Source organism: Corvus moneduloides, chromosome 12 (genome assembly GCF_009650955.1).
Source record: "Corvus moneduloides isolate bCorMon1 chromosome 12, bCorMon1.pri, whole genome shotgun sequence".
In the NCBI taxonomy this organism is placed as follows: Eukaryota; Metazoa; Chordata; class Aves; order Passeriformes; family Corvidae; genus Corvus; species Corvus moneduloides.
The window spans coordinates 1,533,122-1,560,465 of record NC_045487.1 but is presented as its reverse complement, the minus strand read 5'-3'; the positions used below and the strand labels follow the sequence as shown (position 1 = coordinate 1,560,465).

The window sequence follows — 27,344 nt, the reverse complement described above, 5'->3', positions numbered from 1 at the left end:
CGGCGCCGCCGCGTCATCACTGCGCGACGGGAGCGCACCGGGACACAGCGGGACCCGCCGGGACACTCGAGAGGAGCCGAATTCGAGCCGAGCGGAGCCGAACAGGGCCGAGCGGAGCCGAGGGGAGCGCACCGGGACACAGCGGGACCCGCCGGGACACCGGAGAGGAGCCGAGTTCAGGCCGAGCGGAGCCGAACAGGGCCGAGCGTAGCCGAGGGGAGCCGAACGAGGCCGAGCGGGGCCCGAGCCGAGCGGGACGCAGCGGGGCCGCCATGTGCGATGCGGCGGGGGACGGTGGCGGGTGCGGGGCGGACACGGAACCGCCGCGGCGCCGCCGCGCACCGGGAGACAGGTGGGAGTCCGGTCGGCCTCAGAATGGACACCCGGGGCCGCTCCCGGTACCCCCCGGTATTCCCCCGGGCATCCCCCCCCGTGCTGCCTCCGGTACATCCCCAATGCACCCGCCAGCACCCCCCGGTACCGCCCCGGTCTCCCCCCGGTGCTGTTCCCGGTGTCCCTCCAGTATTCCCTGTGTCACCTCCGATCCCGGTATCCTCCGATATCTCTCGCTGCTTCCCCCGGTAACATCGCGGGTATCCCCGGTGCTGCCCGGGGACAGGGACCGTCCCGGTGTTGCCGGTGACCGGCCGTGTCCCCGCAGCCACCCCCGAACGTGCATGAAGTGCGGGCAGGGCACGGCCGCCCTCGTCATCCGCGTCGGGGACCCCTTCTGCCGGTGAGGGACCGGGCAGGGACGGTGGGATGGGGACATTGGGGCTTGGGGGCATCAGAAATTGGGGTCTTTGAGGCTCCAGAACATGGGGGCTTGGAAACTTTGGGTCTTGGGGACATCAGGGATCGGGGACGTTTGGTCTGGGGGTCGTTGATTGGGACATTGGGATGTTGAGGCTGGGGACATTGGATCTGTGGGACTTCAAGGTTTGGGGACGTTGGGTGTCTGGGGCAGCAGGGCCGAGGTACGTCAAAGCTTGGGGACACTGGGTGTCGAGGACATAGGGGAGGGGGGACAGTAATGTCTGGGGATCATTGGAGCTCTGGGACAGTGGTCTCGGGGACATCAAGAGGACTTTGGGGCCTGAGGATGTGGGGTCTGGGGGTGCTGGAACAGACCGCAGCTCAGGGGTCCACATGTCCCCGTGTCCCCCAGCGGCTGCTTCCGTGAGTACTTCGTGCACAAGTTCCGAGCCATGCTGGGCAAGAACCGCGTCATCTTCCCGGGAGAGAAGGTACCAGGAGGGGGCACCCGGACAGGGGACCCGGGCGTGGCACCAGGGCCGGTGACCGTCCTCGCTCTCCCCACAGGTGCTGCTGGCAGTGTCAGGGGGCCCTGCCTCCAGTGCCATGGTCCGGCAGGTGCAGGAGGTGAGATTCGGGGCTTGGGGGGATTCGGGGGGTGCATGGCTCAGCCACCCCTCTCACCCCACACCTCACCCCACTCCTCTGCCAGGGGCTCAGCCGGGAGGCGGCCAAGAGGCTCCGCTTCGTCCCCGGCCTCGTCTATGTTGAGGGTGAGGGAACCCCGCTGCTGCTCCGTGTCCAGCTGCCCATTCCCAGTCCATTCCCTGCTCCGTGTCCAACTGCCCATTCCCAGTCCATTCCCTGCTCCATGTCCAACTGCCCATTCCCAGTCCATTCCCTGCCCCACTGCCTGTTCCCTGTCCTGCTGCCAGTTCCCAGCTGCATTGCCTGTTCCCTGCCCCAGTCCCTGCCCCATTACCCGCTCCCAGCACAGTGTCCCCTGCACTGTGCCAGGGCCAGGGTGCTGCCACCCAGTCCAGCAAGGCCATGGCACCCCGTGCTGTCCCCCTGGCCCCAGGAATGGGGCTGGGAATGTGACAGTAGCCCTGGCACTGCCCCCCTGCCTTCCAGAGGGAGCCGTGCGCAGGCAGAGCCCAGAGCAGCGGGAGCAGACCCTGGCCCAGATGGAGACCCTGCTGCAGGCCACCGGCTTCCCCTACCACGTGATCCACCTGGAGGAGGTATTGGGGTGACATGAGGACAGGTGCTGAGGCAGGGGGACTCACCTGGACACCCCAACTTCCCCTTGTATTCATCTCTGCCCTGCAGGCACTGCAGCTGCCCCCGTCCATCTTACAGCCGGGGCTGGAGCGCTCCGGCCCGTCCGGCCCTTCCTACAAGGAGGCTGTGGACAGCTTCATCCAGCAGCAGCGGCAGGACGGCGACAGTGGCACTTCTTTGCCTGGCCACAGCACCCAGGACACGCCAGCAGGATCCCCGGCCACCCCCCGCCTGCCGGACGCTGCCCAGACCCAGGAGCTGCTCCGCGGCTTCGAGGCCGCGGGGACGGCGACGGCGCGGGAGGAGCTGCTGCAGATGCTGCGGTGAGGGACTGACCCTGCCTGGGGCCAGCGCCAGCTGGGTGTGGTGGCTCTGATCTGCTGTCACCTCATCCCCAGGACCCACCTGATCGTGCAGACGGCCCGGGACAGGGGCTACGCCAAGGTGATGATGGGCGAGAGCCTCACGCGTGTGGCCATCAAGCTCCTCACCAACCTGTCCCTGGGGCGCGGCGCCTTCCTCGCCGTCGACACGGTGAGCTTAGGGGTGACACGATGCCGTGGGGGTGTGGCTTGGTGGTGGCACAGTCCCCTGGCAGCCCTGCACCCACAGGGCTTCACGGACCAGCGCCACGGTGACGTGATGGTGGTGAGACCCATGCGGGACTACACGGCCAAGGAGATCGCCTTCTACAACCGCTTCTTCAGCGTCCCCACCGTCAGCGTGCCACCCCTCTTCACCAAGGTAGGGGGGTCCCGTGGTGGGGAGCCCAAGCTCTGCGTCCCCATGGTGGGGACAGGACTGCCCAGCCCAGCTCTGCCCTCCCTGTTGGTTCCCACAGCGCCGGGAGAAGCCCAGCATCCATCAGCTGGTCGAGCGCTTCCTGCTGGGGCTGCAGGAGGAGTTCCCCTCCACCATCAGCACCGTGTACCGGTACGGGGGGGTCCCTGTGGGGGTACTGGGGCTGGGGGGGGATGGGGGTGCACCCACACTCCCCGTTGTGGCTGCAGGACGGGGGAGAAGCTGAGCCCAGAGCCGGCCAAGGCCAGCAGTGAGTCCCAGCGATGCCTCCTCTGCCTCTGCGGCCTGGACACTGATGGGGGTGAGTGGGGGAGACAGTGAGGGGCTCGGGGGATTTGGGGAGCAGCCGTGCACCCCTCAGTGACCCCCTGGCTCTCGCAGAGGAGGAGCTGGCTCTGGAGCCCACGCTGATCTTGGAGAAACCAGGAGAAGGGTGAGCATGTGGGCAGGGGGGACTCCAGAATTCCACACCCACTCCCAGGCCACCACAGCGGCACCACTGAGCATCCCTGTCCTTGTCCCTGTCCCCGTCCCCAGGGCTGAGAGCAAAGCTGCCTACATCCCCCTGCTGTGCTACAGCTGCCGCCTCACCTTCAAGGAGCTGGTGAGGTTTTGGGGTACAGGGGGGCGGTTCTGGGGGGGATTGGGGGTCCCCAGGCTCACGGCCCCGCTCTTGCAGGGTCCCCTTGCCACACTGCCACCCTATGTGCGCGCCGAGGGCCAGCGCAGGATCCGCAGGTACCGGGGGTGGGGGTCCCCTCCCCACCTGCTCAGCCTCCCAGGCCGTGTCCATCCATAGTGTCCACCCCTTGCAGAGCTGAGATGGAGCAGAACCAGGAGAACCAAGAGTCCAGCAAAAGCTGAAGGGGTTGGGGACAGCGGGGGACACACCCCGATCCTGCTGTGGCACTGCTGGGGCAGGTGCCACCCCTCAGGGGTACCCCAGAGGTTGGTGACGACTCGGGACACCCAGGCAGCTGCTTTTATACCCCATTTCTGTCACAGGCAAGGGCGGGGACAGCCCCCACCCCCCCTTTATTGGGGGTTGGGGTGCAGGTCCCTGATCCCCCCCGCTCCCTGCCTCAGCTGCCTGCCAGCCCAGGAGGGCTCAAGTTTGTTTTATTCGGTATCTGTATAAATAAACCATTTGAATTAATAAAAAAAAAAACCAAACCCAAAGTCACAAGTGTCTAAAGTCCAACTGGGGCTGCCAGGCCCCCCCAAACGTGGGGGGCCACAACCCAGGACCCCCATCCTGGAGCTGGGGGTGGGAGCTATTGCTTTTGAGTTCAACCTGGTTCTGGAGCAGGGCTGGGGCCAGCAGGGAGGGGGCACGGGCTGGCTCCTGACCCCCCCATCCCCACCTGGCAGCCAGAGGTGCCCAGTGGGTGGGGGGGGCCACCTCCTGTCCCCCTCCCCGGGAAGGCACAACGTGGTCTGTGCAGGTCGGATGGCTTCAAAGCAACAGAAGAGAAACATCCAGAAAAACATCCTCCCTCCCAGGGAGCGCCCAGAACCCCACACCCCACTGCCTCCCGGGCCGGGATGCGGCCCCAGCCAGGCGGGGGCTGCTTAAGGCATTGGCGGTGATGTCCCTGTCAGGGGGGGCTGGAACCCCTTCCCCTTATTCCTTCTCCCGTGTCCACTTGATCATGGTCTCGGGCGAGCGGTAGAGGAAGATGAGCTTGGCGTAGAGCTCCTCCTCCAGCTCCAGCTCGCCCGTTTCCCGCACCAGGAAGATGTCGTGGCACAGCTTCAGGATGCGATCCACGCAGGGCAGCTCCTCGAACATGATGGAGTGCGAGATCTCGCTGAAGAAGCCCCGCACGAACTTGCCAATCACCAGCACGATGGACACGTAGAGCCCCATGATCCTGCAAGGGAGGGGCACATCCTGCATTCCTGGATCCCACTCTTAATTCCCTCCGGCTCCGCCCCCACCCTGGCACCCTCCAACGCACCCGTAGCCAGCCAGGAAGCCCAGGCTGGGGGGGCTGACTTTGTCGTTGAAGATGATCAGGGGGAGGATGTTGCCGTCGCGGGGTGGGGCGTCCTTCAGCCTCAGCACCCACCACTCCACGAAGTTGTCATCCTGGCCAGAGCCCCTGCGCTCCCGTTTCAGCTGCACCTCCACGTCCAGGTAGCTGTCCTTGTCATCTGGAGAGGGTGACAGCATCAGGGCACAGCACAGTGGCTGCTGTGCTCTCAAGGATGATTTTTTTTGGGGGGAGTGACACAGTGGGACTCACGTCCTCACTGTCTGCAGGGGGGTGGCACCATCAGGCTACTGGTGTGCTCCCAGCACTGATTTTTTAGGGAGAAGCACACAGGGACTCATGTCATCCCTGTCTTCAGAGAAGTGGCACCCAGTGCTGATTTTCTGGGGTGGGGGCACACGTTGGGACCTACTTGGCAGCAGCTGCTTGACAGGTTCGGCTTCGAGGCCGCTGGGCGCCCGGATGTATTTGGGGAAGAGTTTGGGCAATTCCCTGCAAGAAAGGGGGGTGAGGGGGGGGTTACACCATCCCACTGAGCACAGGGGTCCAGTCCCCCCCCAAGGGGACACTCACACAGGGTCGTCCCTGGTGCCACCCAGCAGCTGGGCCAGCTCCAGGCGCTGGGGCGCGCCGGGCTCCAGGTCTCTGGTGAGTTTGCCGTAGGCGTTCTCCACCGTGCCCCCCTTGCTCAGGTCCCTGCGGGCAGGAGAGGCTCAGTGTGGGCAGGGGGGGCGCAGGCAGGGCTGGCCCCTCCCTGGCCGTGCCAGAGGTACCTCTGGAAGGTCCAGGTGAAGTGCAGGGTGATGTCAGAGGAGCTGTTCTGCAGCTCCTGCTGCATCTGCTCGCGGCTGGGGGGGCTGATGCTCCACAGAGAGCCCGAGCTGCCCTCGACGCGGGCGGTCACGATGTCCTCCTCGCCGTAGAGGGTGATGAACTGCATGGCCAGCTGCCACCGGGGGGGACAGGGCTCAGCCCCCACCCTGGGGGCTCTGCCAGCCCCCGCCCAGGGCAGCCAGCAGGGATTTTTTGGGGTGGGGGGGGGGATTTACCGGCTCCCTCTCAAACTCTTTGGTGAGGTCTTCATAGTCCTGGGAGGTGAAGGGCTGGATGGATTGTTGCTGGGAGCTCGTAGTGAACAGGGGCTGGGGGACAGGGACAGGGGGACATCAGCTGGGCAGGCCACGCTGGTGCCCCAGCTGGGCACCCCAACACCCACCCCACATCCTCACCTCGTACCCCCCCAGCTTGAGGGTGACAGTGACATCGATGGGGTGGTTGACAATGCCCACCACGGAGCGCACCAGGGACATGAAGAGCAGCGGGAACCAGATGATGCCCACGAGGAAGAGGATGATGAGGCCGCCCATGCCATACTTCACCACTTTCTTCTTCTTCTGCCCCTTGGGCTGGGGGTATTTCTGGGGTGGGGGGAGACAGCACACGGTGTAGGGTGGGCTCAGGGGGACCCCAAGAAACAAGGGGCTTAGTGGGGGACCCTTCCTGGCACAGGGGCTGTACCTTCTCCGTCTCCCGGCTGCACTTGATGATGAAGATGTTGGCGTAGATGTCCTCCACACACATCCAGTTGGAGAGGGACAGTGTAGTGTCCGTCCACACCCAGTCCATGACGGCCCGCAGCTCCACCAGGAAGGGCACGAGGCGGAACCTGGGGGGACACGGGGACAGGGCACTGGTACGGCACCCTCGGGGTGCCCAGGGGTCCCTGCGACCCTGTGCCGTACCCCTGGAAGAGGAAGAGGTTGAGGTGGTTGTATTTCTTGGTGAGGAAGTTGCCCAGGATGCGGGTGGGGTAGCCACAGCGGATCTGGTAGGCCGACAGTCCAAAGTAGATGCACTTCACGAAGTACCACAGCTGGGCCACCGAGTTGAGGCTGAACAACCTGAGGGAAGGACGTGTCACCCCCTCAGCCACCAGCCTGGGCCACCACGTGGGCTTGGGGACACCAAGGTGCCACGCAAGGACCACGCAGTGCCACGGCGGGGAATTCTTTGGGATGTACCTTTGGGTGACGGCCGGCAGGATGAAGAACATCCAGATATGGATGCCGAAGACCAGGATGACCTGGAAGATGAGCTTGCCCAGCACGGTCTTGCGGAGGTAGAGCGCGCGGTCGATGATCATGGTGGTGAACTGGAAGAGCACCATGAGCAGGAAAGCCTGCGGCACTTGGTTTTCCGACAGCGAGGAGGTGATGTCAGCGGCCGCCGTGTATCTCTGGGGTGCAGCAGAGGTCAGCACGTGGCCTAGCCTCACCCCTGTGGCGGGGGCAGGACAGCCAGGGCCCTGTGGGACTCCCTGCTCACCCCAAAGGCCCAGAAGCCAAAGATGATGATGATGAAGTCGACCACGTCGGCCATGAACATGTAGGCGTAGACGTCGGTGGCCGCGTGGTTCTGTGTGTTCAGGATGTCCTGGAAGAACTTGCGCACTGGCCGGTACATGTTCCGTGCCCTGCGGGGACAGGGGACACAGGGACAGGTGACTGGGACTGCACCCCACAGCCCCCACCCCAACCAGCACCGCCACGACTCACATGGTGAGGAAGAAGCCCTTGACCCGCAAGCCAAACGCCTTCAGCTTCCTCTGAGCGTGGCTCTCTTCTGCTGCTTCCTCCACCTCTTCTTTCTTCTCCTTCTCAACCCCTTGAAGTGAGGCACAGCGTGGGTGACAGCCCGGGCTCTGCAGGGCCACACCCTGCCTGACCCCAGCACGCTGGGGGTGCCAGCCTTGCTCCTCACCAGGGTGTGAGGGCTGGGAAGTGGTGCTCACCTTCCCCTGGAACCACCTCTGGTGTTTTTCTTCCCTGACTTCTCCTGAAGCGGAGCCGTGTGGTCTCGCTCCCCTCTCTCTGCTCCACGGACTTGCCCTCCGGCTCTGGCTCCAGCTCCGGCTCCGTGGCTGCTCCCAGTGCTTCCCGCTGGGCTGGAGCCTCTGGCCATTCCTCAACCAGCACCAACGGCGGGGACACGGCTGCCTCCTCCTTCTCCTCCCCTTCACTGCTGTCCGCCCGCTTCTCCTCCGTCGTCTTCTCATGGTCCCACAGCCCATAGGACTGCAGAGGGACACGGTCACGGGTCCTGCTGCCCCCCAGCCCCACACACCTCACTCCCCATCCCGCAGCATCAACTCCCTCCCAACCAGCACTGGTGGGAAACCACAGCAGAGCCACCCAGCGCTCACTGGGCTCTCCCTAGAGCCCCCCTGGAGCAGCTGCAGCTCCCCCCAAACGCCCACCCACAGCCCAGGGCTCACCAGCAGCAGGGAGCGATGGAAGAAGAGGGCCAGGAGCTGCAGGAGGTCGTACTTGTTGTAGCGGCCAGTCTTCTCCAAGCCCAGGATGCGTGGTGGGAAGAAGGGCTTGCCCTCGTTGCGCAGCAGGGTGATGTAGCCATTCCAGGGGAAGAACCCGAACTGGAAGAGGTACTTCACCACCACCATCACCTGTGGGGACGCTGGGTCAGCGGGTGGCAGTGGGGGCTGGGTGGCATCGTCCCTTCACCGGCCACCCCCTGCCCACCTCGGTGAAGACGATGGCGGTCATCCAGAAGCGCTTGGTGGGCCGGGGGATGGAAAGCATGGCCCAGAGGAAGACGAGGATGGGCAGGAAGAGGGAGAGGATGGAGGCAGTGACCATGTGGTTGAGGATGATGATGAAGTAGCAGAGCAGCTCGGAGTGGGCGGTCACACAGCGGTACCCGGCCAGCAGCAGCTTCAGGAACCGGTTGTGGGATTGGTAGAACCGCTCCGACTCCTCCAGCTCGGAGACGTACATCCTCCTGCGGGATGCAGGGCCGGGGTGAGCCCCCTGCCACTCCCCATCCCCGTCCCGCTGTCCCCACGCCCCGCTGTCCCCACCTGCTCATGAGGAGCTCACTGGCAGTCCGCCTGCGCTGCTGGGGCACGGCCAGGAACCCCTGGGCATCAGCCACGTCCTCCTGGGAGCCCAGGTTTGTCACCAGCTCCTGGCTGTCGGCAGGGGCGGCTCTTGGGCTCCCGCTGGGGATGACACAGGGACAGGGGTGAGCCCCGTGCCCGCCCGCCCCGCCTGTGGCACTGCCAACGGGGTATCTATGCACCTGCCTGGAAGCGCCGCTTTGGGAATCCGCAGCCAAGGCGCCGGGCAGGCTCGGCTCCTGCGGGAACTCCTCTGGTGGCAGCACATAGAGCTCATCTGGGAACTCGTGGTTTATCTCCTCTCCCTGCAGCAGGCAGGGTGTCAGTGCCTCTGTGGGGTGCCACCCCCCGTGCCCCAGTGCCCCCTCGGGCTCACCCTGGCCAGCCGCTGCGCCAGGACGCATCTCTCGAGGAGCAGGATGCGGGACATGTCCGTGTGCTCCCGGGTGCAGGCGTCCAGCCACTGGGTCAGCCCGTCCACCAGGGCCTGGCACAGCAGCCACAGGAACCTCAGCGTGTTCAGCGCCCGCTGCAAGACGTTGCTCCGCTCTGCCAGGGCAAAAAGAGGGGTGGGGGGTCACTCGGTGCCCACTCAGACCCCCCCAGTATCTCCCCCAGCTGCAGTCCTGCTGCCCACCTACCAGAACTTTCTGTGTTCTCTTCCTCCTGGCCTTCAGCCCCCTCAGGAGCTTCCACCTCTCTCCCTGCACCATCCCCTGCAAGGGTCAGACCACAGGGAAGGGCGAACATCATTTCTGGGGCTCTCCCATGCACCACCCCATCTCCTGTCCCCCCACATCCACCTTAAAAACCAGCGTGGGCACCAAAGAAGCTGCACAGCTCTTGCCCAACCCCATTGTAGCCACCAGAGAGCCCCCACACACACTGGGAGCGCCCTGCCAGGGCACACAGTGGGCACCAGGCAGGGCTGTGTCCCCTCCTGACCCCCCCCCAGCCCTATTTTGGGGTGTCACACCCACCTGCAGCACTCTCGGGGCTGGGTGGCTCTGGCTGCTCGGGCTGCTCCTGCTGCCGCAGCACCGTCCTGGCGTTGGTCACCCAAGCCTGGTAGGCGAGCTGGAGGGGGACAGCGGCCATCAGCACCCTGGGGACACTGCCAGCCCCCACAGCTGCTCTGCAGTCCCCCAGCCCTGCTCACCTGGAAGGCGCTCAGCCTCTCCGGCCGTGGCTCCTCCTGCACCTCCTCCTCCTCCTCGCTGTCCGACTCGAAGAGGAAGTATTCCCCGGAATGCAGCACTGCCGGGGTGGGGGCACAGGGCGTCACGGCACAGCCAGGGCCATGGCAGGGGTGTCACACCCCAGGCTGGCCCCGCTGCCAGCTCCCAGGGCTCTGCCTGGCACCGAGGACACCCACGGGGACATCAAAGCCAACGACTCAAGTGCCACGTCCCCAAAGCGGGGTCCCTCCGGCGCCAGCGTTCAGAGGCAACCGACGTCGGTGACCCCAACCCCAGCCTGGCACCCCCAGTCCAACACCCCGTTAGTGCTAGGGAGCAGAGGAGCCGTGGTTAGTGCCCTGCGGCCGAGCCTGGGGACAGGGGACATGCAGGGTGTCACCTACGGCTCCCATGGGTGTTAGCGGTCCTGGCGGGGGGACCTCTCCGAGGGGCTGTGCCCCGTTACGGCCCCGTGCCAGGGCTGTACCTGCGGCGTGGTCTAACCATGGCCGCCACCACCGCTCCCTCAGCCGGGACGGGTCCGCAGGGCCGCCGGGAGCTGTGGGACAGCAGACAGGGCTGAGGACGGCCACACCCGGGGCACCCAGCCCGGCTGGGGGGGACTCGGGGCGGGGAGGGGTCACCTCACTGCTCCACGGGGCTCCACCAGAATGGGCGTCGGTGATGGGCCACAGGCACACCCGTGTGCCGGAGAGAGGGTGGGGACACGGGAGGGACCCCCCCGGCTCTCACCTGCTCTGGCCCCGTCCTGCCCCGGGCCGGCGCTGCGGGGCAGCCGCTCCTGGTGGTACTTCTGCTGCTTGGTGCGGATCCGCTCCATCCTGCGGGCAGAGGATGCTGCGGAGCCCGCTCCCCCAGAGCCCCAGGGGCACCCCATACATGGGAGTGCCCCAAGGTGCACGGAGAAGGGTCCCAGTGCCCCCCAAAACCCACTCACTGCCGCTTCAGCTGGTCCAGCGACTTCCTCTCGGCTCGCCGGTGCGAGCGCAGGCTCTTCATGATGCTGGCCTTGAACAGAGCCACACCCCTGGGGGACAGGGACAGTGGAGGGTCAGGGGGGCCCCCCGGCACCCGTGGGGACCCCTCCAGGACCCCAATCGCACCTGGAAGGCTGCAGGGCAGAGGCTTGGAGGTCCCACATGACGTGCAAGTAGTAGGAGCTGAGGAAGATGCGGCGCTGGAGCAGGAGGAAGAAGAAGCAGATGCTGTCCCAGATGATGCCGGCCTCCTCCACGGGTAGCGTGCAGTCGTGGTCCTTGGCCATCGCCTTGGCTGGCAGGCAGAGGTGCAGGCGGGTCAGGCAGCAGCCCAAACCTGCACCCCCCAAGCCCCCCAGATCACCCCCAGACCAGCAACTCACAGTTGTAGTAGCCCTTGACGGTGCAGACGAGGCTGAAGAGCTGGATCACCCAGCAGAAGTTGTTCTGCATCTGCTGCACGAAGACGCAGGACAGGAGCTGCGGGCAGAGAGGGCACACACGGCTCTGTCACCAGCCCAGGGGATGCCCAGGGCGACCTGAGCAGAAGCACGTGGATCACAACGCACCGACAGCATGTTTTTGGAGATGATGACGGTGATGTTGTAAAGGATGAGGCAGTCCCAGAGCACGAGGCGGGCGCGGGCCGGCTTGCGCAGCGTGGCGGTGCCCGAGAGCAGCAGGTAGAAGCAGGCCAGCAGGTAGCCCAGGCCAAAGAGGCTGATGCGGTTGGCGCCGGTGATGAAAACCACCACGAGGACGAACCAGAAGAGGTGGCGGAACACCACCACCTTCGCCATGTCCAGGTAGGACCTGCGGATGGGCTGCTCAGAGCAGGGGCCTGGTGCCCTCCCAGCACAGTCCCAGTCCCCCCACCAGCCCTATTGTGGGGAACAAAGGGCTGCGTCCAGTCTGTGGGGTCCCAACGCCTCTGAGGGTCCAGCACCATCACCAGGGGTGTCCTGGACCACCTCATCTCCTTCCAGAAGAGCCTGGGAGTGTTCCTGCTCCAGCCATCGGGGGGTTCCTGTCCAATGGGATCCCTGGCCCAAAGGAGTCCCAATCCCATCGTAGAGGATCCCAGCCCAGCAAGTCCCACTGCCTGAAGGTCCCATCTTATCCATACCCCAAGGGGTCCCATCCCAGGATTTGCCATCTAAGGATGGGATCTCATCTTGTCCCCACCCCACAGGGTCCCATCCCTGGGGGGGAACCATCTTATCCATGCCCCAAAGTTTGGGATCCTGAGGTTGGAATTCCAAGGGCGGGATTCCACCTCATCCATACCCCAAGGAATCTCATCCCAGCTGGGTCCCATCCTGTCCATACCCCCAGGGATCCCATCCCAGGTGACCGCCCCATTCACTGCCCACAGGGGATGCCATTCCCGTGGCCCCAGCCCACAGGTCAGGGTGCTGTGCCGGGGGCACCCACTTGCAGTAGATGAAGTTGGGGGTGGGGTTGTGGTGGTCCCGCTCCCGGTCGAGCCGGTCAGAGTTGTCCCCGGCCTCCTGCAGCCACGGCTCGGAGCGCTCGGCCTCGAACACGCGCCACTGCTGGGCGGCGCAGAGCAGCAGCACGAAGTCGTCTGTGGGAACACGGCTCAGCCCCGGCCACGGGGCTCCCCTCGATGCCGGTACCCCCCAAACCCTTCCCCAAGGATGCCAGGATGGGGAGCTCATTCATTCCCTCCAGGCAGGTGTGGCGTTCCCAGCCCCACCTCCTCCTCTTTAACCAAGCCCCTCCTTGGGTGCAGATGTCTCCAGGCCCCTTCTTTTTCCAAAAGAAGGTGGGAAACAATCAAGCTCCCCCAAAAAGAGGTGGGGTTTGCCATGACTCCTCCTCCAACTGGGTGTGTGTGATTTAGGCTCCACCTCCAATGGGGTGGGGCTCCTAAAGCTCCTCCACCCCTCCTGCCTGTTCTTCCCCCTGCTGGAGGCAGGATGGGACCCCACTGATGGGGACAGGGGCTGGAGTAGGGTGACAGGGCACCCCTCGGACAGGGGGCAACTGGGGGCTGGGGCACTCTTGGAGCAGGGGGATCCCAGGAACTGAAGTAGGAGGGAACTGGAGTGGGGCTGCAGTAGGGGCACAGGGCACCACGTGGGCAGGGGGCTACTCACTGATGAGGTTGGTGGATTTGGGAGCCTCAAAGAAGTCGGGCAGGTAGAGCCACTTGACAAGCGCCGAGTTGAGGGGAATGGTGTGGCTCCAGCGCCACGGATAGTCTGGAGGGCAGGGGGGCACAATCAGTGCCACCCCCCTGCTCCAGCCCCTTCCCAGGGCAGGCCAATGGTGCCCCCCAGGAAGGCCCCCGTGCCCCTTACCCAGGCAGAGGGCGGGCGGCATCCCCACGCACAGCAGGTACTGGTAGAGGAGGATGATGACGAGGAAGAGGCAGAATTTGGGCCAGAGGCGGGCGATGGCCGCGCGCCGCCGCCGCGTCAGCATCACCACGAGCCAGCAGCCGTGCAGGATCACCACGAAGTTCATGCGCTGCCCGATCACGTTCACCATCATCAGGAAGCAGATCTGGGGGTGCAGGGGGGTGCAGGGCTCAGCACCGGGGTGCTGCGAGCGCTGGGACCCCCCCGCAGCGTCCGTGCTCCCACCTCCAAGCCGAACTTGTAGTAGAAGTAGTTGATGAAGTATTTGGCGCAGCTGACAAGGCCGAGGTCGAGGTGCTCGCGGGAGATGTCCTCAAAGATGGTCTCGGTGACGGGGGCCACGAGCTGGTGCTGCTTGCGGTGGTACTGCTGGCGCCGGTACACCACGGCCTCGAACACCAGCAGCAGCAGCACCTGCAGGTGGTTCTGGGGAAACAGGGGGTGCTCAGGACCAAGCCAAGCCAAGAATCCCCCCAGGTGGTCCTCACAATGTCCCCGTGCCCCACCTGGATGTACCCCAGGTTGGGGAAGCCCTTCCGGATGCCAAACCAGTTGGCAGGGTCCACGGGGCCGCGGTACAGCGTGGAGTTGCCCAGTTCCTCTGGGGTCAGGTTGGTGTCGTTGGGTAGGGGCTGCAAAGGGGAGCACCAGCGGATGGGTCAGTGCCCCTCGGCCCCCCAGAGCCCCTCTCCAGCCAGGGAGCCCCCCCAGAACCGGCCCTGCCGGGCACACCTGGGTGCAGTTGCTGGAGTACTGGCGGGGGTCCACGATCTCGAGCTGGTAGAGCATCTTGCAGACGATGATGATGCAGGTCCAGACAGTGGAGAGGCACGAGGCCATGCGGCGGAAGCGGCAGTAGGGCATGGCCAAGGCCCACAGCAGCACCAGCAAGAAGTTCATCAGCGACACCTGGACACAGGCCCTGTCAGCACCTCGGGGGGGCCCGGCTGAGCCCCCCAACCCCGCAGCTCCCCAGGGTACCTCCTCCAGGGCCACCCAGACGGTGTAGACAGCCACCATCTTGAGGACGTGCAGCTCCAGCAGGCGCCTCACGAAGACCTCCCCGCGCGTCACCGTGTCCGAGAAGGTCCGGCCCAGCACGATCAGGCGCTCCAGCACCAGCCCCCATTTGTTGGAGTCTGTGGGACACGGACCCTCATGGACACCCCCGCAGCCTCCCTGGCTCTGAGGACACCCCAACCCATTCCCACAACCTCCCGCACCTGGAGAACAACCCAATCCATCCCTGTAACCTCCAGCCTCTTCCTGGCTCAGAGGGCATCGCGGTCCATCCCTGTATTCTTCCAGACTTCAAGGAGACCCCAATAAATCCTTGCACCACCCTGGCTAACAGGACACCCCAATCCACCCCCATGCCCTCCCAGCCCCTTCCTGGCTCAGAGGACATCCCAATCCATCCTCATACCCTCCCAGACTTGAAGGACATCCCAAATCATACCCTGCAAGTCTCTTCCAGGCTTGGAGGGTGCCCCAATCCATCTCCATGCCCTCCCACACTTGGATATCAACCCAAATCCATCCCCCTACCCCTGCTAGGTCCCTCCTGGCTTGGAGGACACCCCATCCCAGCCCGACCCCCATCCCAGCCCTGTACCCAAGGACTCAGTGTCGGAGTCTCCGGCCTGGGCACTCTCGGCAGCGGCCGCATCCCGCAGCAGGCGGCTCCCGTGCAGCTCCTCGGACCTGTGGGAAGGAGGGCTCAGAGCGGGGATGGGGGGCTCGGGGTGCAGGGGGGCTCACCCAGCACTGGGTGCTACCTGGGGATGCGGCAGGGGGCCCCAGAGGGGGCACGGACGTGCTCCAGGTCGGTGATGAGCATGAAGGGCTGGTGGAAGTAGTGGAGCTGGAGGATGCAGGCCAGGAGGAAGAAACCCGGGATGAGGATGCTGGAGAAGAGCTTGGAGACGCTGAACTGCTCCAGACCCAGGTCGCTCAGCCTGGATGGGGACACGAGGGTCAGCACGGGGCCTCATCCATCCCACCCCAAACGGGCACCGAGCCCCCATGCCGGGGCTCAACCCCAACCTGCTCCATGCCTCAGTTTCCCCATGTGCAACCCATCCCTTGGCCGTGCCCTGGTGCCACCACAGGGCTCGTGCCACCCCACGGTGGGTCGGGGACACTCACTGGTTATCAGTGAGGCCCGTCAGGTTCCTCCAGTACATGGGGAAGTCCTCGAACTGGTAGGTGTAGTTGGCGATGAGCACCAGCATGGTGTAGGCCACCACCAGCCACCAGAAGCCCTTGAGCACCTTGCGCCACAGGCTGTAGTACACCTGCAGGGACAGGGACATCAGCAGGGCCACCCTGGGGATGGCACAGGTCCCCAGGGGTCCCCAGCCCCCCTACCTGGAACAGGATGAGGCAGAGGAGGAAGAGGAGCATGTAGACGATCTTGTAGACGACGAGGCGGCCGGTGAAGGTCACCACGATGAACATCCCGGCGCAGACGCAGATCCAGAACTTGGCAAAGAAATTCCTCACCACCTGCCCCAGGTTCTTCAGCACATCCCGCATCTGGCTGGTGTCTGTGGGGCACAGAGGGGCTGCAGGAGCCGGGCAGGGGGCACCAGGATCCCCCCCCCCAAGCTGTGGGGTGCTCAGCCTGGCGCAGCGTGGGTGACACCAGAAGCCCTCACCTGTATCCATGACAGACACCTCCAGGAGCGGCGTGGCCGGGGCCCTCCTCGTTAGCACCTTCTCCTTAACGAACTGCCGCAGCAGCATCCAGAAGGTGAGGGTGAGCAGGAGCTGTGGGGACAGGCGGTGAGCGGGGCCAGCCAGGGCTGGGACACAGGGCTGGGACAGCACCACACTCACCTTCGCCCCCAGGGCCAGGCAGGGGTACCTGGGATGCACCAGCCCCAGCGGCCGCAGCCTCATGAAGCTGATGCGGGTGGGCAGCTCGGGGGACAGGTCCATGGCCCAGACGTACTGCAGGCTGCACAGGGTGATGGCGTAGAGCACCAGGAAGGGCGAGCAGAGCATGGCAAAGTGCCGGCGGCTCCGCACCATCCAGATCAGGCACGACCACAGCAGCAGCACGAAGGTCAGCCAGCTGTGGTAGGTGATGCTCCACACCTGTGGGCAGCGAGGATGAGGGCTCGGCCCAGGAGGAGCCCCCTCCCCGTGCCCGTGTCCCCTCCCAGCTCTTTACCATCATGGCGATGAGGGCGGACACGTAGCTCTGCTTCATGAGGACGTGGCCCAGCGTGCGCAGGGGCAGCCACTCCACCCGACGGCTCCTGCCTGGCATGGGGAGGGGGCGTGTGAGGCACCCCGGGCTGCGGGCAGCGTTTGGGGAGGGGCTGGGGTCAGGCTTACGTGCGCTCAGGATGTGCACGGTGCAGTTCTCAGTGCTGCCGCTCGGCTTCTCAGTGTTGGGGGACAGCATGGGCTGGGGGCAGAGAGGGCTCAGAGCCCACCCTGGCAACCCCATCCCACTCCCTGCACAGCCCCCCCCAAACCTACCTTGGTGTCCTCAACCACGCGGTCAGCGTCCTTGGGCCAACTCTCCAGCTCCACCAGGACCCTTGAGCATGGCTGTGCCGGTGCCACGGCTCTCTGCGAGGGGCAGGAGCCAGCTCAGGGCACCCACTGCCACCATCAGGGAGCAGGATCGTGCCCCAGGCCCCTGCCAAGGCACCCCACACTGCGGGCACCCCGCTGCCCCCCACGTCCCCCTGTGCCAGGGCCGGGGCAGTCGCGGCCACGCGCGCCAGGCACCATGGTCACCGTTGTCACCATCAGTGTCCAGCTCAGCCCTGCAGCCCCTCACCTTGGCACCCAGCCAGTGCAGCTTCACCAGGGTGGCCACGGTGTAGTAGAGCAGGAGCAGGATGCCGGGGTTGGCGTAGACAGGCCAGGGGTAGCTGGTGTTGAGTTCCAGGGTGTTGGGCTGGGAGCAGTTGTGGTACAGGATGATGTCCTTGAAGCCGAACACGCTGTGGGGACAGAGGAGGTGACATTAACCCCCCAGCCAGGACCACGAGCTGACACTGGAGAGATGATCTGGCCGCCCTCCCTGGGGTGGGATGGGGCAGCTCAACATCACGGGGACCCTGGGCACAGCTCCCTCCCCACGGACCCACCGTGCCCAGATGGTGGGGGGTGGGAAGACCCCCTGGACGAAGGGGGTCTGGTAGGCATAGAGGCACAGGAGGTGGGCGGCGCTGTAGATGCTGACGAGGATGCAGAGGACGTTGAAGGCCTGGCAGCTGGCGGGGAGGTGACAGGCCCACCACGTGCACAGCCCCACGAAGAGCAGGAAGTAGACGCTGGAGGAGGCGGAGGGCAGGGTGATCCCTGGGGAGCAGCGCCCCGCAGGCGGTCAGTGCATGGCCCGGCAGCCCCTGGACTGAGCAGCATCCCACTGGACTGAGAGCACCCCGCTGGACTCAGCATCCCTCCTCAGAGCAAGCGTCCTTTCCCCTTGGACCACGTTTTCCACCTTGGACCAAGCATCTCCTGCCTCTTGGACTCTAAATCCGTCCTCCTCAGACCAAGCATCGCTCCCGCTTGGAATGAGCATCCTCCCTCCTTGGACTGAGCATCCCCTCCCTCCCCAGAGCAAGCATCTCTTCCTCCATGGATCAAGCATCTGTCCCTCGGAGCGAGCAGCTCTCCCCCTGGATTGAGATTTCTCCCTTGGATTGCATTCTCCCCCCTAACACCAAGCATCCCCTCTCCCTAGACTGTTTTCCCCTCTAGACCAAGCATCCCTCCCTCCATACACCGAGCTTTTCCCCTTGGATGTTCCATCCTCCCCCCATGGACCAAGCATCCCTCTCCTCAGACTGAGCACCACAACCCCCATGGATTGAGAGTCCCCACTTTGGACCAAGCTCTCCCCCCGGACCAAGCATCCCCCCAGCAGCACGCCCTCCAAGCCCCCCCAGCTCACCCCGTGCCCCCCACACCCCGTGCCCACCTGCCAAGGCCAGCAGCAGGATGGCCAGGCCCTTCCCAGCCTCCCAGAGCAGCCAGTGAGCCTTGTTCCAGAGCCGGCTGCTCAGCGGCGTGTCCCTGCTGGCCGCGCGCCGGTGCCGCCCCACATCCTTCTCTTCCCTCTGTCAGGGAAAACCAGGCTGGTGTGAGCTCCATGACCCGATCCCGGACAGCTCCTGGCCGTGCCTCAGTTTCCCCACTCTGGGGAGGGCAGGGGTGGCCAGCCAGGTGGGCACAGTGCCCGGCACCTGGCCGTGTTTATCTCATCAGCTGCCTGGAAAGCGCCTCCAAAGGGCGGCTGTTTTTCTTGGCACCGGGATGCGGGTTCCCAGCACGGAGCTTTTTTCCAGGCTGCCTCCCCGGGCTCACGGCAAAGGCATCCGCGCCAGCCGCTGCTCCGGTTACAGCCCGGCACGGCCGCAGCCAGGCGCGGCAGCCTGGGCAGTGGGGAGCCCCGAAGCGGGGCTGGGGGTGCCACTGGGGCTGTGTCTGCCTGGTGACCCCCCTGCCACGAGCACGGCGTCCTCGTGACCTGCTGGCACTGCCAGGCGGCGCTGGCATGGCACAGCACGGCACAGCACCCAGCCCTGCAGCAGCGAGCTCGAGCTGGGGGCCGGCACCCCATAACTGCCCACCCCACTGTCCCGGCTGTTTGCCAGGGTCCCTGCGGCAATGCTGGAGCAAACATGGGCACTCCTCCATGGCTGTGTCACCCCAGGCCATGGGACAATGACCGAGCCCTCCATCCTAGCCAAAACTGCCCCAAACTGGGTCCCCAGCTACTGGGGATGACCCCATGCCAAGCCCCCACGTCCCAGGCTGTGCCCAGGGAAGGGACAGGGACCAGCCACGGACAGGCTGGCGCGGACGCAGTGGGATGGGGATGGTGGGATGTCCCCACGGCACCGGGGGTGGCTCTCACCTGCTCAGAGGACTCCAGGCTCTCTGGGTTCCGTCTGTAGGTGGCAGGGCCGAGGCGGCGGCACAGGCACAAGGACACGGACGAGACCAGCAGGATGCCAACGTCGGGCGCCACGAGCCGCACCGAGTTGGGAATGTCACTCAAGTCCAGCCTGGGGGGAGAGCGGGGCAGGGGAGGGCTCAGGGGTGACCTCCCAGCCACTGCCAGCCCCCAGCCCCACACACCAGGGTGCCCTTACCTGGTGACCCCAATGTGCCGAGCAAGGACCTCCCAGGAGCTGCCTGTGGAGAGAAGGGGGGCACTGAGCGGGGCAGACCCTGCGTGGGCAGGCTCTGAGCACCCCCCCACCACAGGGAGAACATTCCCACCCATGGGATTGCAGGATGGGCTCTGTGCCCAGTGCAGTGGGCACCCAGCAGACACCCTGGCATGGCATGTGGTGGGACCCTGCAGAGCCTCAGCACCATCCCAGTGCCAGCAGGATGGGTCCCACACGTCCCCAGCTTGAGGGTGCAGCCCCAGGGCAGCACAGGGAGCAGAGCTGTGGGTGGGTGAGGGTGGGCATGGGCACCCCCTACTCACAGCTGGGCCCCAGCAGCTGGTCCAGCACGGGCAGCGTGTGCAGGCATATCTGGAAAACCAAGTGCGCGAGGAGGAAGAGGATGCTGGTCCCCAGCAGGGCTTTGAGGATGCGGCTGGTGGGACCTGCGAGACACGGGCAACCTGTCGCCCACCACCCAAGGACACCACAACCCCAGCAGGGACCCTGCACCCTCGGGAAGAGCTGGGAAGGGTGCACTGTGCCCAGAGATTCCAAGGCTCTGCCCCAGGGACAGGATCCCACCAGGGCTTTGCCCACCTCACTGTGCGCCCAGCACGGCCCATGGGCACCCTCCCTCCCTGTGTCCCTGCAGCACCCAGCTGGCACTTCCCTGGCCCTGCAGGTCAGGGAGCACACCGGGATGCAGTCGGCATCCCCATCCCTGCTGGATTGTCCCATGGGAGGGGACAATCCAGGGGTCCTCCCCACCCCAAACCCCATCAGCCCTTCCACCAGCTGCAGCCGTGCCCCCATCCCACCCGGCTCTCCGGGCCCTGTGCCCGTTTTCCTGGCCAGGGGGTGGGGTGGGCAGCGAGCCTACCACAGCTGCGAGCCGGCCTGGGGGCGGCCCCGGGCCAACAGCTTTCCCTCCACTTGTTTTTTCCTGTAAATCCACACAAAAGCTCTCGGCAGCGCGGGGATCCGGGGCCGTGCGAGCCCATGAAATATTCAGAGGGTAAAGCTTTCAGCTGTGGCCGTGCCAGGAGCTGGGGGCAGGGTCAGAGCCGGACACAGGGGGGGCTACGGGCACCCCGTGCCCACCTGCCCCGGTGTGGGTGACCCCCTGTGGCCACCGCGACGCCCCGGGCAGGGCGGAGGGGCTGCTTGTGGTGTGCCCGCACAGCCCAGCCCTGAGCCCTGAGGCTGGTGGTTAATAAGGCTCCGAAGTGGCCATCCTGGAGCAGGAGGGCTATTAATAGCCCCGCTGGGCTATAATTAACAGAGAGAGGCTCCACACGGAGCCACGCTGCCCAGCCGGGGTGAAACCACAGCCAAGGTGCCCGTGGGAGGGGGGTGGCAGCCCCCTTGCTGCCCACCCCACCTGTCCCAGCCCTGCAGCCCCAGGTGAGCCCCTTACCTGCGGTGAAGTGTGGGCAGGGCCCCGGGAAGCAGGGCAGGAGCAGCAGGAAGAGCAGATACACCAGGGAGAGCACGTTGTAGCGGAAAAGGCAGGCTGGGGACAGAGGGACGGGGTTAGTGACAGGGATGTGGCACCGGGAGGGCTCACAGCTGCATTCCCCCACCATGGGCATCCCCAAAAGAGAGGCAGCTCGAAATGCCAGGTAGGACTGCGGTCCTGGGGTGACGCCAGGTAGGACGAGGGGGTCAAGCGCCCCAGAAATGCCATCGGAAAGAGGGACACAGGCAGGAGCACCTCAGGCTGTGCCACTCCTGGTGACCCACATGGGTGACACGGAGAAGAGGGGACACACCCAAGGTCCCAGACACGTGGAGTGACAGGGGAAGAAGAGCCACGAGAAAAATCTGCCGCGTTTCCACATCATTCCCGCAAAACCACACTGAGGATTGCAGGGACCCCCACAGCCAGGCTGGGACCCCCACCCGTGACCTCCCCGGGGGTGGCACAGCACCTGTCCCCAGCCATGCTCCGGGCGTGCCACCAGCTCAGCACCTTCCCCCTCGCTTATTTTTAGACCTAAATTACAGCTTGTTTGGAGGCACGAAACCGTCGGAGGAGCGGGGCCGAGGCAGCAGCCTGCAGAGCTGCCACCACCGGGGACAGGGATGGGGACAAGGACAGCACGGCGGGGATGTGGCAGGGCAGCTGCCACCCCAGCTGGGGACGCCGCGTTCCTGTCACCGCGTTCACAGTGACAGACACCGGCACATGCACGGCAGGAGGAGCTGGGAGCACCCACAGGGCAGCCCCAAGGCCACGGGGATGGGCAGCAGCACCGAGACACCCCCGGAGCAGTGCCTGGCTGGACATGGGGAGCTGAGCTTTGTCACTGTGCCCTGCCCCAGGCAGTGCCAGGACATCCCCCCATCCCCTCTGCTGACACATCCCACCAGCATCGGGGGATCCCTCTGGAACAGCCCAGGAAGGGGGCAGCCACAGGGAACCGGTGCTGGGGACCCCGGCTCTGCACGGCCGGGGCAGGGAGCTGCTCCCCTCGGCACCCCACTCTGGAAGGGGGGTGGGACAGGGGGGTCAGAGGGCAGCCCTGACCCCGTGGGGCTGGGGGGGCGAGGGGGTCCCAGCCGGGCGCCAGGGACGTGCTCAGCACCGCAGCCCGGCACGGCCCTTCCTGTGTTTACGAGGTTTCAGTGGGACAACACATCCTGGAGAGAGGGACAGCGCGGCCGGGAGGACACGGCACAACCCCCGGGGACAGCGGGGCACCCTCGCAGGGCACGGGGGCGGTGGAGGGAGCGCCCAGGAACGCCCCGGGACACGTCCCACAGCCCCACACCGGGGCTAAACCCAGCTCCAGCCCCACAGCGGGGTCCCCACGTGTCGCCAAGCCTGCGAAGCACAGCCCGGCCCCGAGCAGGGGCGGGGGGCACAGGGAGCCCGCGGTGGGGGCAGCAGGACCGTCACCAGCGGCCACCTCCCCGCGGTGACCCCGGGCCGCGTCACCTCCCGCACGCCGCTGCTGCCGAGGGTTCCTGGCTGTTTGGGCAAACCATGATCTCATGGAGCAAATATTCCCCGTCCGTCCCCGCCAGCGCCGAGAGGAGCCTTCCCGGCATGGGGGCGAGACGCTGCTCCAGCTTCCGTGGGAGCCAGGCAGGCCCCCCTTGGCACCCACCCACCCACCCTGGGGTGAAGCAGCCCCATCGCGAGCCCTCAGCCCAGCCACGGCCACAGCCTGGGTGCCGGTGGCACCGAGGGCACGTGGTGGCACGGCTGGAGTTCCGATGAGAACGGGGATTGTGGGGAGACCCACAGGCATGGCTGGCACTGGGGGGGCACCCACATGCTGACCCCATTGCTTGGTGCCACCAGCACCCCCGGGACCCTCTGGTTGGCGGCTCACCCTGCACCCCTCAGGCATCACCAAGAAAGCTCCCAGAGGTGCTCAATGGCTTCAGCCAGGACAGAAAAGGAGGGAAAGAAGGTGGTGACAGCCTGGTTCGGGAGCACCCTCGGAGCCCGGCTGGGAACCCACCCGGCTGCAGCGGGGCGTGCCGTGCCAAGGTGTGTGGGTGCTCCGTCCTGCAGATGGAGGGAACCGGTTCCCTGCAGTGCTGACAGCGGGAAAGTGCAGGCACAGGGAGAAAAACCAGTTTGGCATGTGGGGAGAGCAAACCCGCCCTCCGAGCGGCCGGCTGGGTGTGCAGGTGGGTGGGTGCAGCGCCGTGGCACCCACGGCCCCCTCCCCACGCAAGCAGTACCCTTACCCACGACATCCCGGGGTGTCTCTCTCGGAGCGCTCACCTCGTCCCCTAAGTCAGGTATCCTGGATTGGCACCCCAAATTCCTGCTTGCCCAGCCCTGTGACCCTGGGAGCAGCCAGAGCAGCTCCCACGCTGCCGGGAGGTCACCGCCACCGCAGCCGGCACCGGCGGCACGGGAAATATTAACGACGTTAACGAGCTGGGAGGAGGAAAATTGCAGCTCTGGGGAGCTGGGCGGGATGTGTGGGGTTCCTCCATGCCAGCCTTAATTGAATTTCGCCATGGGAGGGGATTGGGGTCACTGGGCACCACTGGTGAAGTGGAGGCAACCAGGAGGAGTCGGCATCAGGATCTGTCCCGGTGCACTGGGCCGGGAAGAGCAGCTGCAGGACAGGGTTGGGGTCTGGCACAGCCCCCTCCCACAAACCAGGCACCATTCCACACCCAGCCAGCTGCCAGGATGGATCCATTCCCAACTGCATGGGGAAAGGGGGCTCCCCAGACCCCCCGGAGCTGGAGGAGTCCCACACACCAGCCCTGCACCATCAGCGCATCCACACCGCTCCTGGCGCTGGTGCAGCCGCTGCTCTGCAGGGACTGCGGCCGCTCAGGATTAATTAGCAGAGCTCTTTAATTCCCTGCCCTGCTCACTCACAGGGCCGTTACCTGCTGCCAGAGCCAGGCAGCTCTGCCAAGCTGCCTCCCACTTCACCAGCCCCAGCCGCCAACCCCCAGGACCCTGATGGGGTCCCCAAGGTGTCACTTTGCTCCCAGGACTCTGCACCCACTGGCTGCAAACCAGAGGCAGGGTGATAAACACAGAGGCCCCATTCCAAAATCCCATCAGTGTGGCTCCCTATCCCAAAATCCCACCAGTCCCAAAGCAAAAAGTCCTTGGGCAAGCAGAGCTGGCCACCGGCACATTCCCAGCCTCAGCTCCTCTTTCCAGGAAAGAACAGCCCCACCGGTTCACCCACCATATCCTGTTTTTGTGGAAAGTTAATCCCGATCCCACCAGTTCCCTGCTCCTGGGAATGCCGCAGGAGATGCCCCAGGAGGGCACTGGGCTGGGTGCCAGCGGGTGCCACAGCTGCCAGCCTGGGAAATCCCAGCATCAAGCAGGAGCTCGTGCCATGGGGCAGGGAACGCAGCAGCCCGGGGGACAAGTGTCAGGGGACAGCCCTTTCCCTGGCACACACCAGGATGGCACAGCCCGTGCCACAGGGCTCCCAGAGCTGCAGGCTCAGCACTGGGACACATGAGGACGCACATTCCCAGATCCACCAATATTCCCAGTAGGGCCATGGGCCGTGGCTGCCATATGGCAGCACCAAGCAATGTCCAAACCCTGCTGTCCTCACCCAAAGGGGACCCCCTGCACCCCTGCGGAGCCCCCACGGTGTCCCCCACCTCGGTGGCACTGTGGGGGCTCAGTCCTGGGGACACGGGCGCCCAGGCCCTGCTTCTCCATGCCATCCCATCCTCTCATCCCATCCCGTCCCCTCCCCCTGCTCCTGGGAGGAAGCAGCAGTTATTGCTCTTGGAGACAGCAGTGGCTTTGCTTTTTTTTTTTTTTTTTTTTTTTTTTTTTTTTTTTAATACAGTTTTTTTTTCCTCCTCTATTTTATTTCCCTTGGTTTTATAAAAAGCACCTGACCACAGGAGGCAGCTGCTGCAGCCCACACTGACACCCGGCTGAGCTCCAGCCCTGCAGCACCCGGGCCCCCCAGGGACCCCCCAGCACCCTGGCCGGGCAGGAGGGGCTGTGTCCCCACATCAGGGGGTTTGGGGGGCACCGCAGCCGCAGGGAGGGGGTGCCACCTTCACCCATCGCTCCTGCCCGAGCACCACGGATCAGCGTGGCCACGACTGGCACTGGGGGTGCCCGGTCGGTCCGCCCTTGCGTGGGATGTGCTGTGCCCCCCACAGCGGCTCCAGCACCCCAGAACCCCAGCAGGAAGGACGGAGCCGCGGTGGGGATACAGCCCCATGGCACGGCTGGGACCCACCCGTGGGGTCTGTGCTGTGCCAGCCGTGGGAAGCGGGGCCCGCCCCGAGCCACGCCATGGGGCCCAGGGCCTGCAGCTCCACTCGCCCCGAGCTGGCCGGGAGCCGCGAGCAAACATCCTCCGGACGTTTGGGAAGAGCCAAATTGCCAGGGAAGGAAGGGCCGCAGGCGGGTCGTGCTCCGGGGCAATTCCTCCCACCCAGGTGCAGTGGGACGAGCCACAGCCCCCCGTGCCTCAGTTTCCCCCGGGTGCTCCTGCGAGACCCCTGGGCACTGCTGAGTCACCCCCGTGGCCAATCAGCTGGAGAAGGACGGAGTCCCCGCCCAAGTGGGGCCCCAAATTTCAACAAGCCACCTACTAGCTCACAGGGGAGGGGACAGCAAGGCCACCAGTGTCCCCAGCTGGGGGGGGGGGACCGGGGGTCCCCAGCATAGCCCGTGCCGGAACAGGGTGAAGAGCCAAGCGAGCCTGGGGCGATTTGGGGCCAAATCAGCGTTATTTGGAGCACGAGGGCCCCACGGGACGCTGCGCCCGGAGGCCACGTGTCGCCCCGGGCACCCATGGGATGCACCCGGCAGCTCCCGCGGCCCGGCCCGGCCGCTGCGCCCCTGTCCGGAGAGCGCAGCCCCGGCTCCCAGCCCCGCTCGTGGGCTGGGTTATAATTAACCTCCTCACATCCTGCGCGATGCTCTGAGTCACTGCCCCAGCAAACCAAAGGAAAAGCAGCTTTTTCAAGAGTCACTGACTTCCTCTGCCAGCGAGGCTTTGCCCGGTGCGCCAGCGGCACAGCCAGCACCCCGAAACCCAATCCTGCTCCCCAAAACACAGCCGGGAACGGGGCTGCTCGGCCGGACGCGCCTCCCTCGGCCGGGCGCATGTCCCTCTCTCTCCAGGTGACACTATCCCGAAAGTCACTCTAGGGTTACTCCGAAAGCCATGCCAGGGCTCCCAGCATGGGTGGTGCGAGCCCGGTGTTGGTGGCGAACAGCCCCAGCCCGTGCCCGGCACAAGGAGCCCCTTGAACAATCCTGTTTATAGAGAGGTTTTTCCTTTGCGTCTACGCAAACGCAGCGTCCCCGAAGAGGCTGCGGAGCAACCGGGCTTCAAAGAACCGATTCTTGTCCTGCGCGTCCCGGGACACGGGGATTTTCCAGGCTGGTGGCCAGCCGGTTGCCTTGGTGGGTGGCACATCTGCCATCAAAGGCCGACAGTGCTGGGAATGGGCTGGTGGCAGCATGGGGACCGCAGAGCCACAGGAGCTGGGGTGGGCACTCTGCTTGCCGGGATCCACCCGGGCACGGGGACAGAAGGAGGTGCCAGCCGCCCCTGGGCATCGCCCACCTCGGCCCCCTCCTCACCCCCCACCTTGCAACCACAGCGGAGCGAGCGTGGTGACACGGCTGTGACCGAACTGGGTCACCTGCACCCCAAACAGCCCCCGGGTGTCGGGGGACAGGGGGGAACACGCGCACACCCTCCCGCCCCGGAGAAAGTCGCAGCGCTACCCGCGAGTGGGCTCGGTCACGGGTGGAGAGGGGAGAACTCAGCGTGATCCCCGCGGGGGGACCGTCCCGGCACCGACCTTCCCCGGAGCCACCGGCGGCTCCTCCCGGCGCGGGGATCCCAGCCCCGCTTCCCGGCTGCAGGGCTCCGCTCGCCCCGGGCTTCACGGCACTTCCCGCGCCCCTCGCTCCACGTGCTGGGGGGAGCCCCGCAGCCACCGGCGAGCGGCAGCAGCCACCGGGGCAACCCCGGGGGGGGGAGGGTCCCCGAGCCACCCTCTCCACAGGCGGGGGACCCACCCGGGTCACCTTTGGGGGATCTCCGCGCCGGCCGCCCCCGCGTGGGGACCCCGCGCCCCGCACTCACCGGCGAGCAGGGCGAGCGGCAGCAGTAGCCAGTAGAGCCCCGCGCAGAGCCCCCGCCGGTTCATCGCGGCGGGGAACGGGGGGGGCCCGGCCCGAGCCGCTCCGAGCCGTTCCGCCCCGCCGGGGCTGGGCAGGCCCCGCTGGCCGGTGCCGGTGCCGCTGGCCGGTCCCGCGGCGCTCCGAGGCGCTGCCCCCGCCCCGCGCCCGCCGCTTTATAAACGGCACCGCCCGCCCCCCCCGCGGGGCCGGCGCGGCCTCAGCACCGCCCGCCGGCACCGCGCCCGCCACTGCTGACA

At 65.8% G+C, this 27,344-nt stretch overlaps 2 protein-coding genes across 4 annotated transcripts; one reads left to right on the top strand and one right to left on the bottom strand.

Annotated features, from left to right (window-relative positions):
- Nucleotides 1-21: 21 nt before the first annotated feature.
- CTU2 (cytosolic thiouridylase subunit 2) lies at nt 22-4,020 on the top strand. Its single transcript, XM_032121446.1, has 16 exons — nt 22-73; nt 168-352; nt 662-736; nt 1,169-1,247; nt 1,324-1,383; nt 1,469-1,529; nt 1,891-2,000; nt 2,089-2,363; nt 2,439-2,574; nt 2,653-2,784; nt 2,882-2,973; nt 3,051-3,142; nt 3,223-3,274; nt 3,379-3,445; nt 3,521-3,579; nt 3,657-4,020. Exons 2-16 carry the CDS (start codon nt 273-275, stop codon nt 3,703-3,705), a joined length of 1,419 nt encoding a protein of 472 aa, XP_031977337.1. The 5' UTR covers nt 22-73; nt 168-272; the 3' UTR covers nt 3,706-4,020.
- Nucleotides 3,944-27,199, bottom strand: PIEZO1 (piezo type mechanosensitive ion channel component 1). Of its 3 annotated transcripts, XM_032121444.1 has the most exons (51): nt 27,050-27,199; nt 20,887-20,982; nt 19,790-19,912; nt 19,446-19,488; nt 19,208-19,358; nt 18,269-18,407; nt 17,430-17,643; nt 17,117-17,282; nt 16,810-16,902; nt 16,663-16,735; nt 16,496-16,587; nt 16,159-16,419; nt 15,978-16,089; nt 15,688-15,866; nt 15,466-15,614; nt 15,096-15,275; nt 14,933-15,021; nt 14,299-14,456; nt 14,050-14,226; nt 13,824-13,949; nt 13,543-13,743; nt 13,258-13,462; nt 13,054-13,158; nt 12,365-12,518; nt 11,500-11,743; nt 11,314-11,410; nt 11,057-11,225; nt 10,891-10,980; nt 10,686-10,774; nt 10,420-10,491; nt 9,914-10,011; nt 9,735-9,831; nt 9,396-9,470; nt 9,131-9,303; nt 8,941-9,059; nt 8,716-8,856; nt 8,378-8,636; nt 8,113-8,301; nt 7,630-7,912; nt 7,394-7,502; nt 7,164-7,311; nt 6,860-7,074; nt 6,581-6,739; nt 6,357-6,504; nt 6,068-6,256; nt 5,888-5,980; nt 5,612-5,784; nt 5,412-5,534; nt 5,251-5,330; nt 4,803-4,998; nt 3,944-4,715 (listed from the first exon to the last, which is right to left on the bottom strand). In XM_032121444.1, exons 1-51 carry the CDS (start codon nt 27,111-27,113, stop codon nt 4,466-4,468), a joined length of 7,428 nt encoding a protein of 2,475 aa, XP_031977335.1. In that variant the 5' UTR covers nt 27,114-27,199; the 3' UTR covers nt 3,944-4,465. The 3 variants fall into 3 exon arrangements, with proteins under 3 accessions (XP_031977335.1, XP_031977334.1, XP_031977336.1); XM_032121443.1 differs by having other exon boundaries at nt 16,496-16,735; XM_032121445.1 differs by lacking the exon at nt 10,420-10,491.
- Between the last annotated feature and the right edge of the window lie 145 nt (nt 27,200-27,344).